Source organism: Cervus elaphus, chromosome 12 (assembly GCF_910594005.1).
Source record: "Cervus elaphus chromosome 12, mCerEla1.1, whole genome shotgun sequence".
Taxonomy (NCBI): Eukaryota; Metazoa; Chordata; class Mammalia; order Artiodactyla; family Cervidae; genus Cervus; species Cervus elaphus.
This window is the reverse complement of record NC_057826.1, coordinates 54,674,308-54,690,677: the sequence shown is the minus strand read 5'-3', so window position 1 is coordinate 54,690,677 and position 16,370 is coordinate 54,674,308. Positions and strand designations below refer to the sequence as shown.

Here is a 16,370-nt window from a genome sequence, read left to right as displayed (position 1 = left end):
GGGAGAGGGGCGAGGGTGATCTGAGGGTGCAGATGAGAACGGGCAGGGGTCCACAGGAGATGGGAGAGCAGAGAGGGCCAGAGTGCCCTGGAGAAGGCCGGGTTCATTGACTCAGTGGAGGAAGAGGAAGGCTGAGGGCCTTCTAGGTTTGAGTGCAGAGCTGGGGAGTCTGGTATGCTGCCTCTTTGCTCAGCATGTTAAGTGTTGCTGAGGCCCAGGGAGCCCACAGGCCCTGATGGAGAGAAGCCCCAGCTTCCCCCATTGGCCATGGCCTTGCACGCTTCTGCTCTGGAATGGATGCTTGCAGAATCCTGGCTGTAACCTGCTTGACTGTGAGAGTACCCTTAAATGCTATGTGTGCAGAGACCCTCTCTAATGACCATGGACCACCCTGCCCTGGAATGTGTGTGCAGGCAGCACCCCGTCCTCCTCGACCTTTCTGATGGTCTGTGGGGGTACTCATCCCACCCTGGTCCTCCCGTGGCCTGGCGCATGTGGTGAATGCAGAGACAGCTCGAGTGCCTTCCTCCTGCACCTTGGAGCAGACATCAGATTAACTCTGGCCCTTCTATCTAAACACCCACCAGTCCAAAGGAGAGATCAGAGCCCCAGAACAGCACAAGGCAGAGCCCAACCAGCTGAAGACCAAGCGCCTGAGAGAGTACACCCTCAAATGCCACTCAAGCATGCCCCCCAACAACACCTATGTCAACTTCGAGCGCTTTGCCCGTGTAGTCGAGGACGTGGCTCAGGTGGAGCAGGGCTGCCGGGCCCTGACAGGGGCCCATGACACCATCCAGGACGACGTGGAGACCCTGATCTCCATCTACAATGAGAAGGAGGCTTGGTACCGGGAGGAGAGCGAGAGAGCCCGGCACGACCTGTCTCAGCTCAGGTACGAGTTCCGCAAGGTGAAGTCCTCGAAGAAGCTCCTACGAGAGGACATCCGGGCCACAGGGTCCCGCCTCGGGGCCGCAGCCAGGAAGCTGGACCACCTGCAGACGCAGTTTGAGACCCTGAGGCAGGAGCTCTCAACAGACCTCCAGTGGCTCCAGGAACTGGTGGGCGGCTTCCAGCTGGAGAGCGGGAGCGTGGACAGCCCAGGTTCCGTGTTCTGTCGGGACGCCAGTGAGTCCCTTGGGGAGCTGCTCAACAGATCATGCAGTGAGGAAGTCTTGGCCGGCTTGAAGCTCTGAGCACCAGCCTCGGGTCACTAATGCATCCTGGATGGTTTGCTGAAGCCTGCTCCCAACTGCCCCGCCAGGCATTGACTCAAATTCTGCAGGGGTGTGTGTCTGTAGCATAGCCTTCCACCTCCTCCCAGAATCCAGAACCATGGAGGGACTAGCTAGTTGTCCATTCTGTGCCTCCTCTCACCTGCCTGGTTTGTTGGGAGGGTGACTGGCCAGGCAGCCAGACTGTTAAAACAATTGCTGTTGAATACCCCTCAGCATTCCCTTCTCCAGAGGGAGACAGCTGGTCCTGGGGAGACACTTAGTAACTGATTTGTGATAATGGACTTGTTCACATCTCACTTCCCGCTTTATGGACTGCAGGTCTTGGGTACCATTTGAGTTAACTAGGGCTAATAGTCCGTCAGCTTGTTGCTTTCCTGCTGCTGATGGCAGAATTTTAAATTCACAGAGAAAAGATTACTTTTCATTTACATTGACAACTTACCAAGCATTTGTGTTTGTGATCCTTAAAAAAAAACTCTGTGAGACGGGAAGGTAGGTGGTATTATTGTTGTTGTTACTGTTATTTCCATGTAACTGATGAGGAAACTGACCTCCAGGGGAAATGGCTTACTCAGGATCATTCACAGCTAGCTGATACAGATGAAACACAAATCCAGAATGCCTGAGTCTAAGATGAGTTATATAGGAACAGATAGCTGTTGATGTAAAAATGCACTTTAATATTAAAGTGCAGATCCCAGAGGTAAAATAAGCAACTTCATATATTTTGCCAGGTAATGTGGAAGCCTCATAACCTCCAACTGACTGTCCTAAGAAGTGTGTCTCTAGAAGGCAGGCAGTTTATTGTTCCCATCCAGCCCTTCCCTGTCTGAAGATCAGCCTGTGGAATAGGAGGGAAGGAGCAGCTTCTTGCCCTTCTCCACCTTCCCTCCTGTGGCTCATGGCTCCAGCCTTCTGTTGGGAATGAAGACCCTTTTCTCATGTCCCTAAGGTCTGAAGAGGGTGGACATTAAGACTGGGAAGCATGAGGCCCAGTGGTTCCTTCCTGACCGCAGGCTGTGTGCGCCCCTCCCTAAAGACTGGATCATCTCATCTCCCTCTTCTCAGAGGAGGAGACAGCCAACCAGCTCACAGAGGCAGAGTGTGGAGAGTGGGCCCAGCGCCGTGCTAGAGACTTGGGGGTGACAGAACAGATAGTATCGTTCCAAGGTGCCTTCACAGACTCACAAACCCCCTTGTCAGAGAGGAAGGGTAGGTGTTATTCTGAATTTGGTGCTGAGGAAACAGAGAGGGTGTGGTTTGCCCAAGGTCACAGTAGTGGCAAAAGTAGAAGCCTTCCGATGGGGTCTTCTGCTTCCTTCCCCTAGCTGCCCCAGGCCCCAGGGGTTCGCTCTGCTGTGGGGCAGGTTCAACCCAGACACATCCATCTATCCACTTACAAAGAATTGTTCAACACCTGTCAACTGCTGGGCACTTGTCCTGTCCCCAGGAATACAATGTTGAGTGAAAACAGGTGTGTTTCCTGCCTTCATGGAGTTTGCAGTGAAGGACTCCACGTTGATCTAGAACATTCTGCAGAGGTAGAACTGCAGCTGGGATAGATGCTATGAGAAGATTGCAGCACTGCAGGAGCCTGCAATGGGGGGTGACCTAGTCAGAAAGGGTGTCCCTGAGGTGGTGACTCTAGAGCTGAGATCAGCGAAGCAAACCAGGGAGAAGGTAGTTTTCTCCACAAAACTGTCATGCCAGGGCTCTGTGCTGGGAGGGGGCCTGAGAGCTGAAATAGCTCAGGCAGAAAGAAAGCTGGAGGGGAGAGAAGAGGAGTATGATGTGGATGTGGCTGGAAAGAAGGCAGGACCAGCAGGGCTTTGCCGTACTGAAGAGCTCTGTCTCCATCGCAACGGTCATGGGACTGAAATGGGTGCCCAGCAGTCAGCAGCCCGAAGTCCTGGCAGGGGTGGGGCTGCCCAGGGAACAGCACGGATGGGGTGTGGTTTAGAATGATCCCATGAAACCATGTCTTTAAAATCCTACCTCCTTTTCTATTACATGCTGGATCACTTCAAATATTATATATAATATTTGTAACAAACAGATTTCATCAAGTAGAAGAAACCATATTTTCATCAAATGTAAGATGCATCATTATTTTATGACCCCAAAATAAATTTAAAAAGAAGCCCAAGATGGGAAGTCCAAGAGAAAACCCCAAATACAAAGCTGGGACACCCTCATTGAGAGGGGAGGTGAGAAATAAAGCCACCAGGTAGGAGGGGAAGGCAAGGAAATGTGTGCATCAGGCTTGACACTGGGTCGCTCAGTCACTCAGTCACATCCAACTCTTCGCAACCCCAGGGACTGTAGCTCGCCAGGCTCCTCTGTCCATGGAATTCACCAGGCAAGAATACTGGAGTGGGTAGCCATTCTCTTCTCCAAAGGATCTTCTCGACCCAGGGACTAAACCCAGATCTCCCGCATTGCAGGTGGATTTTTTACCCTCTGAGCCACCCAGGAGGCCCTGACGCTGGGTAGAGGGGTGGAAAAATCCTCCCCTGAGAACAGGAGCCCCAGGCTGGTGGTATTCAGACAGGACTCCTTTCTGCATTTACGCAATTAGTGGAATCCAAAAGAACCTCAAGCAAAAAATCTAATGTTAAACAGTCTGAGGCTGAGTGGTGCTGATGGCTGGCAGAAGCAGTGTGGTCATCTCCTGGAGTACCTGCATTCACTTCAGACCCACAGTAAAGATACGATGCCATTGTTTGAGAGATAAGTTCTGATTTCAGAGATCCAAAAATGTGTATCTTGGAATCAATGAAAGATGGCAAAGCCCTGTTTCCTATGCCCTGTCTGGGAGAATTGATACAAACAGCCCACCTACAATCTCTCCAAGAACTTTTCTGCCCTGTCACAGGACAGGATATAATCATTTGGCATAAGACACTGCAAAAATTAATGGTCCCTTTGGCCAGGTCAACCAAGTCAAGGGCTTTCCTGGTGGCTCAGGTGTTAAAGAATCCAGCTACAATGCAGAAGACCTGGGTTCGATCCCTGGGTTGGGAAGATTCTCTGGAGAAAGGAATGGCTACCTACTCTAATATTCTTGCCTGGAGAATCCCATGGACAGAGGGGTCTGGTGGGCTACTGTCCATGGGAGCACAAAGGGTCAGACATGACTGAGTGACTAACTCTTTAACTTGGCCAAGTCAACAGGTTTCCTAAGGCAAGGAAGCCCCTGATTGAGCAACTCAGGGCAAACTCTCTTGTGAGGGTCGAAATAAAATGCAATAAAGGAATAAGCTGTGGATGATGATTTGAATTAGGGAGACTGGGAAAAGAAAGGGAGAAGTGGTTATTTTAGAATCCTAGCATCAGCTACACGCTGTCTGTCCTGGAGATTCTCAGGGGTGAGCCATCTGACAGCCTTCTTTTACAGCATTTTACAAGACAGGGTTTGACTATAGTCTGCTGGCCAGTCAGTCCCGGAGCTGACTGGAGAAGGAATCATAAGTGGATTTCTTCACTGTAGTACAGTCGTCCTCTCCATGTTCATGTCCAGTTGGGGGTAATAGCTTGTCATTTAGATGTTTTATGAACAGACTCTTTTATTTAAGGGTTTCCAAAGACAAAGTGAAGTGAACTGAAAACTGCCCTCCAAGTCTTTCAGGGAAGTCAGAGGGGACCATGACCTTCCCTTGCCCCCTGGCTAGTCCAACGCCCATCACCCTTTGGCAGCAGAACCTGATGCCAAGGGGAGTCCAAGGAGGCTGGCGGAATGCCCAGCCAGAGGACCTGCTTGACTCCCCTCCACATGCCCACAGATGGCATTTTAACAGTGACTTCAAGAACAGGGCAGAGCAGGGCCGATGGGGCAGGATGGGGTGTTTCATTGGCATCTAGACAGACAAAGGCCTGGTGGGGGTTGCCGCCCTGTGGGCCAGCCTGTGTGCCATCACAGAAGATCTTTTCATTCACCAGGCTGTGAATGAGAGGTCAGCTTCTGTGCTCTCTGCTGATGCCATCGCAGAGAGGGCAGGGTGAGCCTGTAACATCTTCCTGAACAGCGGTTCCCAAGAGGCTAGAGAGTTGGCACCTGGGGAAGGCAGCAGTCTGTCCTGCTCTGGGGCAGACGCATGAGGCACACAGTCACCCAGCTTTGTGTTGGGAAGGGTGGAGATGGTGTGATGGTGATCCATGCTTCTGCAGAATCAGGATGATGGTAGCGAAGGGAGGGAGCAGAGTCATAATGGTGGGAGAAGCCAGAGTCTCCTCCGTGAACTCCTCTCCCCACACCACCCACCCACCTCTCCAGGTGACTATGAAGGCGGTGGCTCTCCACATCACTCCTCCAGGCAGCGCGGTGGTCCCATGCCAGGGAGAGCTGGCTGTGTGCTCAGCTGTCACGCCTGCTGTCAGCCTCTGTACACGTCTGTGGAACTGAATGGCCTTTTCTCCTTTGTCTGTGAAAACTCTTGGCCTGTGGAGAAGATTCTTTGCCCTGGAGAGGAGATCCAGCAGTGGGCATATTTGAGGAGTGGAAGCAGTCAGTTCTATGAATAAACACTGATTATGTCCTGGCTCTGGAGGGAGGTGACAGATAAGGATAAGACAACCCTTGAATAAAAGACTCAGTGTCTGGGACAGGTAGGGCCCCAACCAACTGCAAGTGAGAAAGACCGTGGTGAGTAATAAAACAGGTACCTAATATTCCGGAAAACAGTAGGGAGATGAATTCTGAGGAAAGGTAAGGAGATGGCAGGGGTTTCCCAGGTGGCGCTCATGGTAAAGAACCCGCCTGCCAATGCAGGAGACATAAGAGATCAAGGTTCGATCCCTGGGTGGGGAAGATCCCCTGGAGGAGGGCATGGCAACCCATTCCAGTATTCTTGCCTGCAGAATCCCATGGACAGAGGAGGCCCATGGGTGGGCTACAATCCATAGGGTCACAAAAGAATTGGATATGAATAAAGCGCTTAACATTCTCGAAAGGAGGTGGCAGAGGGCAGAAACATTCTCGGCGGGTGGGAGGTGTCTTCCGCCAACACTCCCCTCCCTCTATAACCTTGTGGGGAAGGTACTAGGCAGAACTTGGAGGGATGGGATGAGCTCAGATTGTGGTCTGGAACCTAGAGCTGTTAAATGGAAATCAAAGGAGATTATAGAGATTCAAAAGAAGGAGAGTTTGTGTTTTTAGCTTTTCATCATGGGAGATTTTCAAACCTTGCATGGAAGTGTTAAGAATGGCTGAGTGAATTCCATATATCTATTACCCAGCTTCAAAGTATTTTAAAGCAAACTTCAGACTCACTTAACTCATAAATTCTCCAGCAGGAATCTCTTATAAGGCGTTTCTTTTTACCATGACCACTGCATCATGATTGCACCTGACAAAATCAAGAATAATTACTTATCGCCATCTGTATGCACAAGCCAAACTGACTTGCCCCCACTCTTCTCCTGCTGTACTCAATTCAAATCAGGATCCAAACGCAGTCCACACATGGCAGTTGGATATAATGTCTCTCAAGTCTCTTGTCTTCAGTATAAGAGGGAGAGTTTTTGAAGCTTTTCCTGGGAATGAGAAAGTTGCTCAGAAAACTGAATGTCCCGGAGAGAAGATGAAAAGGAAGAGCGTATGCATGCCGAGACCTGACTCAGAAAAGTAAGGCCGGGTCAGGCAAAGAAAAGGGCATTCTTACCTCTTTCCATTGGCATGCTCAGTAGCGGGACAACCTGCGGGCACGCAGCCTCGCTGAAGCTCCCCCCACTCAGCCACAGGGAGGCAGACTCAGGCCTCCTTTCCTGGGTAAACAGAGAGGTAAGGCCAGCAGGGCTCCAGCCAGCAAAACAATCAGCAAAAGGGAGAGATGGAGATGCCACCTACAGAGCAAGGAGCCAGCTACAGAGGGAGAGGAAGGAGCAAGGCCCAGAGTGATCGTCCTGGGCGAACCAAGAAAGTGGGTGCTCAGGTGTCCGTGGCTTTCAGTGGAGGATGGGGCTGAAGGAGTGACTCAGATGGAGGTTTGAAAAGTTGCAATCTGTTGGCAGTTTCTAGAGGAGGCTGGAAAACCAGGATTCTGGTCTTTATGCCTGGAAGGGTGGCTGCTGCTTCATCTCCCTGCTCTGTGGATGTTGGTGCTGGCCTAGCTCGCCACAACAGACACTTTTTTAAACTGGAGGATAATTGCTTTATAATGTGTTGACTTCTGCTTACAACAATGTGAATCAGCCATAAGTGTACATATAGCCCCTCCCTCTTGAGCTTCCCTCCCACCCCACCCCTATTCCCACGCCTCTAGGTCATCATAGAGCACCAGGTTGAGCTCTCTGTGTATACAGCAGCTTCCCATTAGCTATCTATATTACACACGGTAATGATTATGGTTGGAGGAGGTTGGTTGTATGTGCTTAGTCGTGTCCGACTCTTTGTGACCCCATGGACACAAAGGGGTCCCGCCAGGCTCCTGTGTTTATAAGATTTCCCAGGCAAGAATACTAGAGTGGGTTGCCATTTCCTACTCCAGGTAATGTATATATTTAAAATTATATTCTCTCAGTTTATTTCACCCTGTTCTTGCCCCCACCATCCATGTACACAAGACCATTTTCTACATCTCTGTCTCTACTACTGCCCTGCAAATAGGTTCATCAGTACCCTTTTTCTAGATTCCATATATATGCATTAATATAAAATAATTGTTTTTCTCTTTCTGACTTACTTCCCTCTGTAAAACGGCTCCCTGAAGGACTTTTTCAGAGACATCTGTGTCCGCATAAACAAAACCTGACTTTAGCCACAGAGTTCTGTCTTCTTTTCTCCCTTCTCAACATTTTTCTGTGACACTAAACATACTCCTAGGAGCCTAGTCAAAACTGCCCACACTGGTGTCACTGAAGGACCACAAGGCTGAAAGACTTTGTCTGCAGAAAGGGGAGGGTCAGGAGAAGGTGGAACAGACTCCATCTCCCCTCACACCCTCATTTAATCCAACGCGTTGGTGTCACATTCCTTCTGGAACTTGTGTCACTGCAGAATTTACATCTCTCTGACTTCAAGACCTAGAGACAGTGTCCGTGTTTGTTGAGCCTCTTAGCAACCAACAAGACCCATTGATTGGGAAAGGCCAGCCTGACAGGTTTATATACTCTTCCTTGGAGTTCATGCTGTTTTGTGTAGAACACAGACAGGGTCCTTGAAGTGACTGCATCACCTCCCAGGAGCAGCCTGTGGGAATGGTCCCATGTGATGTTGCAGTTGGGCATCTCTGCTTAGTGACTGACACTGCTGGACCAGTTGGAAGGTGGGGTTCTCACTAACGGGATTCCCCTGGCCTGCATGTCGACCTTCCAACCATGGGGTTTAGCTAACTCTCTCCTGGCAAGGGAACCAATCAATAAGTAGACAAGAAGGGGTCCCTTTGGTCCCAGGGTCCACTGATTCCAGCTCATCAAACTCTCCGAGTGGAAGAGTGTTCCCTGCCAGGATTAGACTGGAAGGTGAATAGCAGATACTTGTGAAGTTAGAGGTAGAAATGTTCTGTGGGGTGGCAGGATGCCAGTGACCTTGGGAAGGAGATACTAGTTGCTGGGAGATACAGAGCAGGGGGATTAACAACAACTGAATAAATATAGAATAAAAGGTCAGGTAGCGATAGGTCCTGTGAGGAACTAGGGCAGAGGCACAGAGAGTTGCATAGGGCAACCAATGTGCTATTTTATATAGGGTGACCCTGAGGAGGTGACACTGGGGCACACACCTGAATGAAATGACAAAGTATATACAGTAAGATCCTGAGACCTGGGGTTCCTGGACTAGCAAGCAGACCCGTGCAATGAAAGCCACAGGGATAGGAAGGAGATGGGGAGAAAATCAGATGAGAGAAAGACCCAGATGATACAGGCCTTGGGGTTCTTGGTGAGCTTGTTGGGTTCTTTTGAGAGTGCCTGGAAGCTGCTGGAAGGCTTTGATGCCAGGAAAAAGCAGGATCAGAACAGACCAGTTTGTCCTCTGCCCTCTTTCACCGCTCTCTTGCAGGGAGGACCTAACCCCAGGGCTGGGTTTGCGAGGGGGAAGAGACAGTGAAGGAGAGAGTTGAGAGAGCAGGATATGAGCTGATGGTGCCCTCAGCACCCCCATCCTTTTCCCTTCTCTCTCCTCTCTGACTCCCTCCTTTCCCTCCTCTCTTCCTTCCTGTGTTCTTTGGACCAAACCACTGTGTCCCAGTTTGGGAGGGTGAGTAAGCCTCTGGCTCTCTCGTCTCCCCTCTGTGTCAGGTGGCATGAACTCTCCTCCATGCTTGCTGACCTCCCCAGGACTCCATGTCTCACCTCACTGGCCCCCCAGGCAGAGCTGTGGGGAGTCAGGGTGTCATGACGCGCTTCCGCGGTCTCACAGCTGAGTGGACCCAGGTGCCTGGGCCTCTTGTTGGTGGGAGTCAGTAGGTCCCAGGTCCTGGGACTTGGTTCTGATTTGATTCTGCTGCAGCTCAGGGAAACAGTTGACCCATACAGTGCTTCCGCACCCACCTTATTAAGCTCTGGATCAGGAGTGGGGGGTAAGGAAACACTGATAGACATGAAGAAAATCATTCCTGTTATTGGCCACTAGTGGGAGATGACTGTACTGCGGAGCTGACCGAGAGAGGTGCTGTGTATAATAAAGGAGCACACATGTGTTTGGGTCATGTTGGGAGAGACATTGTTTCTTGGAAGTTATCTTGGAAGAGGTCATAATTGAATGGGGCTTTGAAACACACAGAGGCCTTCCTGGAGGAGGGACGTTGGGTGAACATGGAAAGAGCCTCCTGCCAGAAAATGTCAGGACCAGAGCAGTGTGCACCAGCCATATGCACCGGCTTCCACGGACATCTGGTGCCATGATGACAAATAAACAGGCATGGAGGTGTGCTCACAGTGTGGTTAGGAGACAAGACCAGCATCAGGAATCCCTGAGCGGCCTCACTCACTGAGGTCACTGAGGTGCAAAAGGAGGCACTGCTTTGAGGAGGCTGTCAGAGCAGAGAGAAAAAATAGAACTGGATGGGACCTTATGGATGACCCTGGGTGGTTCATATTCTTGAGGTCACGGAGTCCTTTAAGAATCAATCAAAGCTATTGACTCTTCTCAGAGGAAAAATATGTCTGTACCTATACACTAAGTTTTTAAAAATTGAGATATAATTCACATACTATAAAATTCACTACTTGAAAGTATACAATTCAGTGCTTGTTAGTGTATTCACAAGGTTATACAACCATCATCTCTATCTAATTCCAGGACATTTTCATCACCCTAGAAAGAAACTTTATAACCTTTCATAGTCTTTCTCCATTCTCCCCTCTCTCCAGCCCTGGCAACTACTAATCTACTTCCTGTCTCTGTGGATTTGCCTATTCTGGATACTTGGGGCCTTTTATGTGATTCAGTTCAGTTCAATCACTCAGTCGTGTCCAACTGTTTGTGACTGCATGGACTGCAGCACAGCAGGCTTGTTTATGTGATTAGAATTATACAAATGTGGCCTCCTGTGTCTGGTATCTTTCACTTACTATATTGTTTTGAAGGTTTATTCATGTTGCAGTATGTATTAGTACTTTGTTCTTTTCATGAATGGATTTTCCATTTAGTTCTTCCATTGTATGGATAGAGTGGGCTTCCCTGGTGGCTCAATGGTAGAACCTGCCTGCCAATGCAGGAGACACAGGTGTGCTCCCTGGGTTGGGAGGATCCCCTGGAGAAGGGAATGGCTACCCACTCCAGTATTCTTGCCTGGAAAATCCCGTAGACAGAGGAGCCTGATGGGCTACAGTCCATGGGATCACTAAAGAGTCAGACACAGCTCAGTGACTAAAACAACAACCTGGGTAGACCACATTTTTTTTTTTGTCCACGCATCAGCTGATGCACATTTAGGTTGTTTCCACTTTTTGTCTGTTATAAATGATGCTGCTATGAACATCCATGTACAAGTTTATGCACTAAAATCTGCAGATCATTTCAGGAGGTTCATAGAACCCCTGAAACTCATCTCTTAAATTCTTGAATTAGGAAAACCTTGTTTATGAAGAGGCAGGAATTCACGAGGGAATGAGCTCCTTAAACTGGAGTCCATTAAATATGCCCACTTTTTAATATCAATTGACTCTAGTACTCTTGCCTGGAAAATCCCATGAACAGAGGAACCTGGCAGTCTACAGTCCATGAGGTCACAAAGAGTTGGACATGACTGAGTGACTTCACTTTCTTTCTTATATCAAAATAAAGCTATTTTTGAAATAAAATAATTTTTATAACGATGGAATGGAGAAGACAGGAAGGCTATCAGTAATTTATTACTATTTACTGAGCAACTCTAAGCGAGGCACTTCACATCTCACAGTCATTTAATCCTAAATAACCCTGTGACACAATGTTATTCATCATCCCCATATTACAGATGGGAAAATTGAGACTCAGAGAAGCCATGCCAGCTTTCTTGGAGAAGTCAGAGCTTAAGCTGAGCCTTGACTGCCAGACAGTGAAAGAAACTACACATCCCATCTCCTCTCGACCCCCATCAAAGCCCCTATTTCCTCCCATTTATTTTTAAGTGGAGTACTAATGCCCCATCTGCTAGCAAGGCATCCATTTTGCTAAGCCCAGAACTGACCCAGTGCACGGTGGTGTCCTGGACTGCCGTACAATGAACCTTCCCCAGAGGGACCCCTGCCTCCTGCTCTTTCCCTTTGTGGGGGGCAAGCCTCCAGTCCAGCCAGTGTGCCCATCTGGCTGTGGTAATAATAGCTCAGGGGCGCCCTGGGCATCTCCGGAACAGCTGAGATTCATCTGGAGCCCTTGCCCTTAGTGTGAAGTCCTTCTGTGTGTCGTGTCCAGCAGGCAGGTCCCAGGGCCAGGCTGAGGGTGGCATGTGGTCAGGGGTTTAGCTGCTGTCTGAAGCCCAGTGTCAGCCACCATGCTCTCTGCTTTGTCTCCCAGCCGGTGAACAGCCAGCAAGCCCTGATACGCAGGGAGTCTGCGGTCAATCTGGAGAACTTCAAGAAGCAGTATGTCCGCAGGCGGTGGAAGGTGGGTCAGGGTTGAGGGGTGGGCGCAGGGGGCTGAGATGGGTTCCTGGTTCCTTCCAGACCCCTCCAGGCTCTCTATGCACTTTCTCACCTGGCAATTCCCCTCTGCTCCCTCCCTCAGCTCTCCTTCAGCATTGTCTCCTTGTGTAACCACCTCACCCGATCCCTGATGAAGAAGGTGCACCTGAGGCCGAACGAGGACCTGGTGGGTAAACACAGTGCTCTCTGAGGGTGTAGCCTTGATCTGGGAAGGGGTGTGGGGAGCAGGTGGGGCTTACTGCTTCCAGCAGGCTCTGCACCGTGTGATCAGCAGAGGCTGTGTTCATGGGCGACCACTGGGGTGGTGCTGGAAGAAGGGTGCTCCAAGCGGGGCGGTGCATGAGCCTCTGGAGGATCTTGAATCCTTTCCTAATGGGCTTTTGGAGGGACTTTGCTGCCACTCCACAGCCCCGGCTTCCCCGGAGGACCTGTAGCCTGTTGGTGCTGCGGGAACTCTGCACAATGAGACTATCACGGGCGGGCAATCCAAAGTCAGTTCCTGATAATCCAGGGATCTGCTTTAGAATGAGAGCTTTACATTCATTTGCCAATTTTTCCACTTCTGCTTTGCCTTAGATTACCAATAATAATATTTAGATGATATATTTGATTAGCCTGTTGCAACGTTATGTGCATTTAAAATGGGAGACTTATAATGTCAAAAGCATGGCCTCTAGAGCCAGACTGCCAGGATTCAAATCTGCCACTTACTAGCTGTGTGACCTTCAGGAAATGACTTAACCTCTCTGTGCTAAATGAAATCATTTGTAAAAAGGGGTTAGCAATAGTTCTTACCTCATAGGGCAGTCATGAGGATTAAATGATGACATATTCTTAGAGCCTGGCATTTTAAGTGCTCGATACTTATTAGCAGCTAGTATTGTTTAAAATCCTCTTGTAGACTCTCAAGTGCAGTGCTGGTGCTACCGAGTGCAGTGTTAGTATTGTGGCTGATCAAGGGTCCCTGACAGACCCTACTCACAGCTTACCAAGTGTGGAGACAGCCTCTCGAATGGCCCAGGTCAGGAGAGAAGGTGACTCCCTACTCAGGAAGAGGCCGTAAGGCAGCAGCCTGCCTGTCAGCCCTGGGCAGCCTCGGGGCACACAGCACTTAGGCTACATCCCAGGTCTTGGCACTGCCCCTGTGTGCCCCCCACCAGCCCGAGTTCTTCTTGAGCTTGGGGAACTGGAGGACTTATGGCTTAGAGACCCATAAACTGTGGGCTTTGGCCAAGCTGTGTTCCTTCTCTGGCCACCTTCCTCATCTGCTATAAAAGGGGACTGGAACAGCTTCAACTGCATGCAACAAATTGTGATAAATTCTCTTTTCATATTTATTCTGTTATAAATATTTTCTAATTTTCCTTGTTTGATACAACCATCATTTAAAAGTGGACATTTAATTTCCAAATACATAGAGTTCTTAATGTTAAAAAAGAAGTGGGGAGGGGGACTGGACTTGCTCCTTCTGAGAATCCCTGTTAATCACAAGCAGATTGTCACCCAGCTTACTTTTTTATTGTTTGGCTCTGACTCATGCTAAGAAGTTGCAATTCAGCAGAGCTTGAGTTATTTTTATTGTTACAGCCAGGCTAGGTCCAGGATGTATTTGGCTAAAGTTGATCTTGACCTTGAATTTTGAGCTGGTTCAGGCCAAGGGAAAGAGAGGGGGCCCTGAGTAGGCACACGGCTGACAGCGGGCACACCTCTCAGGCTGAGTTGGCCTGATACAATGCTGGCCACTGGGAAAGAGGAACAGAGAGTAATTGAAAAGAATGTAAAATTCTTTCCTAATTTTTGTTTATGTGTGAATGTTTAAATTAGTTCTCTTTTTACTCAAACACACAGCACCTGATATCAACCCAATGGCTCACCCTCTAAGTAGAAAAGAAATAGGTCCCAGACATCTATTATACAGCTTTCCCAAACACATTTTCCTTTAAAAAAAAAAAAAAAAGGAAAGAAGAAGAAAAATAGACACATCTTTTTGTTTAGGAAGCATTAAAATTTAAAATCTGAGGACTTCTCTGTTAGTCCAGTGGTTAAGACTCCATGCTTCCACTGCAGGGGGCATGGGTTCGACCCCCAGTCAGGGAATTAAGTTCACGCATGCCACAAGTTGTGGCCAAAAAATAGGGGGAAAAAAAATACAAAAAGAAAAGCTTTAAAAAAATAAAAATAAATAAAACTGTACATCTGACAACAGATTTTTCTATGATTTGCATAAGTCTTTCTCAATTAATACTTCTTTCAGTAGTTTTAATTATTTAAGTAGATGCATATGGAATGAATGAAAAAGGCACGGTGACTTCCAGGGTGGCTGCCTCTGCTCTGGCTTAGCTATGAAGGAGCTGATAGAATCTGCTTTACTCTTTTTCCCTTTCATAAAAAAGGAGCACAGAAGCCGTTGGCCCGGAAAGACTACATTGCAGGACTGGCTAAAGGTGCAGCCTAAGCCGGTCAAAGCAGAGGGGGTGAGATGGCCGTCAGAGCCTGGGGAGGTCCTGCTAGCCCTCTTTCATTCTCTCTAGGCGAGGTCGGGAGACCCATCCACTAACCAACTAGCCATGTGGTCTTAATTATGTGGCAGCCACAAAGGACACCAGATATAATTTTCATGATTATCATTTGGCCTCTTCTGGTGCCTGACTTCCCCTAGAGGCTCTGCCTGCTTTCCTTCCTCCTGGAAAGGCGGCCTCCAGGCAGTTGGCCTGGCCCTGCTTCAGAGACCTCCCCATCCCTATCTCTTCCACCCCTGGTCTCTGGACAGAGCAACAGGCTTGCCCTCCATGTCCACCTCCCTGGTTTACAGGCTCCTGACTCAGGTGCATCAGCCCAGGTTGCCCAGCATGACCCCGGTTTTGGCATCTTCTGACCTTCTTGCTCTGGGTCTCTCTCTTTTTTTCTTTTTTTCCCAGAGGAATTGTGAGAGTGACACGGAGGAGGACATCGCCAAAAGGAAAGCCCTCCGCCCCCGGAGGAGGAGCAGTATCTCCTAACTGACCAGGCTCTAGGTGGCCACCAGGGAAGCCCAGGCCCAGCAAGGCTCCTTTCTCTGCAGACTCTTGGACCCCGCTTGTCACCCGCACCTGAGCATTCTGCAACCCTGAGCACTTTGCAAGAAAGGATGGGCATGCAGGATTCAGAGGGATTTGTGGGGGATCCAGGAGATCCTGGGAGCTGTGGCTATCTCCTATGGAGGAGACTCCAACATTCCCAAAGCCCTTAATTCTCTATAAAATGGGCTTTCACCTGTCTGCCCACCTCAGAACCTGGGATGGGATGTGACCCTAAGAAAATGATGTAGATGACTATCATCACCATCATCATGGGTAAAGGTCAGATTTGGGCAGCTTTCCTTGCAGGATGAGGGAGTTCAGAACCAGCCTGGTCAAAAATGATACCAGGAAGACAGACACCTCACCCGTGGGCAGAAGATACAGAGTGAATGTTGGGGTGTGAGGGACCAGTACTGTGACCTCCCAGAACCCACATGGAGTCAGCGTGGCATGCCGGCCAACTTATCAAACCTCCTAAAGCAGCCCATTGGCAGCGCACTGTGTTGTCATTTTTTTCACTTTTATTAAACTTCTTGTTTACCTGATGCTCAGATTCTTTGGGGGATATCTGCATCTGATTTTCTTTAGCTCGGGTGCCTATGACTCTGGGGAGCACCCAGGGTTGGGGTGCTGAGTGGATAGCACCTCAGAAGGTCATATTGAACCACCTGTTCTGGATTCAGGGTGCCTGCCTTCTTCATCTTTCCCTAAAGGTGTGCAGACCAAGAAAACCAGCCTGGATGCCAGCATAGAATACCTGTGTTCCCTCTGCCACAGGGACCATCACCTCTGCTGGTACCACAGAATATTTGGAGAGAGATCTTCAAAGAGGTAGTTAAGGAAAATGAGGTCATTGAGATGGCCCCACATCCAACATGACTGGCATCCTTATAAGAAGAGAGATCAGAGGAAGAATGTATGAAGAGACAGTAAGAAGGCGGCCATCTGCAAGCTGAGGGGTGAGGCCTCAGGAAACCAACCCTGCCAAGACCTCAATCTCAGACTTCTG

General features: G+C 49.2%; 1 protein-coding gene across 2 annotated transcripts in view; it reads left to right on the top strand.

Annotated features, from left to right (window-relative positions):
* LOC122705120 (death-associated protein kinase 2) overlaps positions 1-15,914 on the top strand; it is a 138,030-nt gene extending 122,116 nt beyond the window's left edge. Inside the window, exons 10-12 of one of the 2 annotated variants that reach the window (XM_043920329.1) lie at positions 12,175-12,264; positions 12,385-12,468; positions 15,221-15,914. In XM_043920329.1, coding sequence (XP_043776264.1) covers positions 12,175-12,264; positions 12,385-12,468; positions 15,221-15,301 — 255 coding nt within the window. In that variant the 3' untranslated portion in view covers positions 15,302-15,914. Of the gene's footprint in view, positions 1-587; positions 10,585-12,174; positions 12,265-12,384; positions 12,469-15,220 lie in introns of those variants that run through there. The other variant, XM_043920328.1, reaches the window with a different exon arrangement.
* The last annotated feature ends 456 nt before the right edge of the window (positions 15,915-16,370 follow it).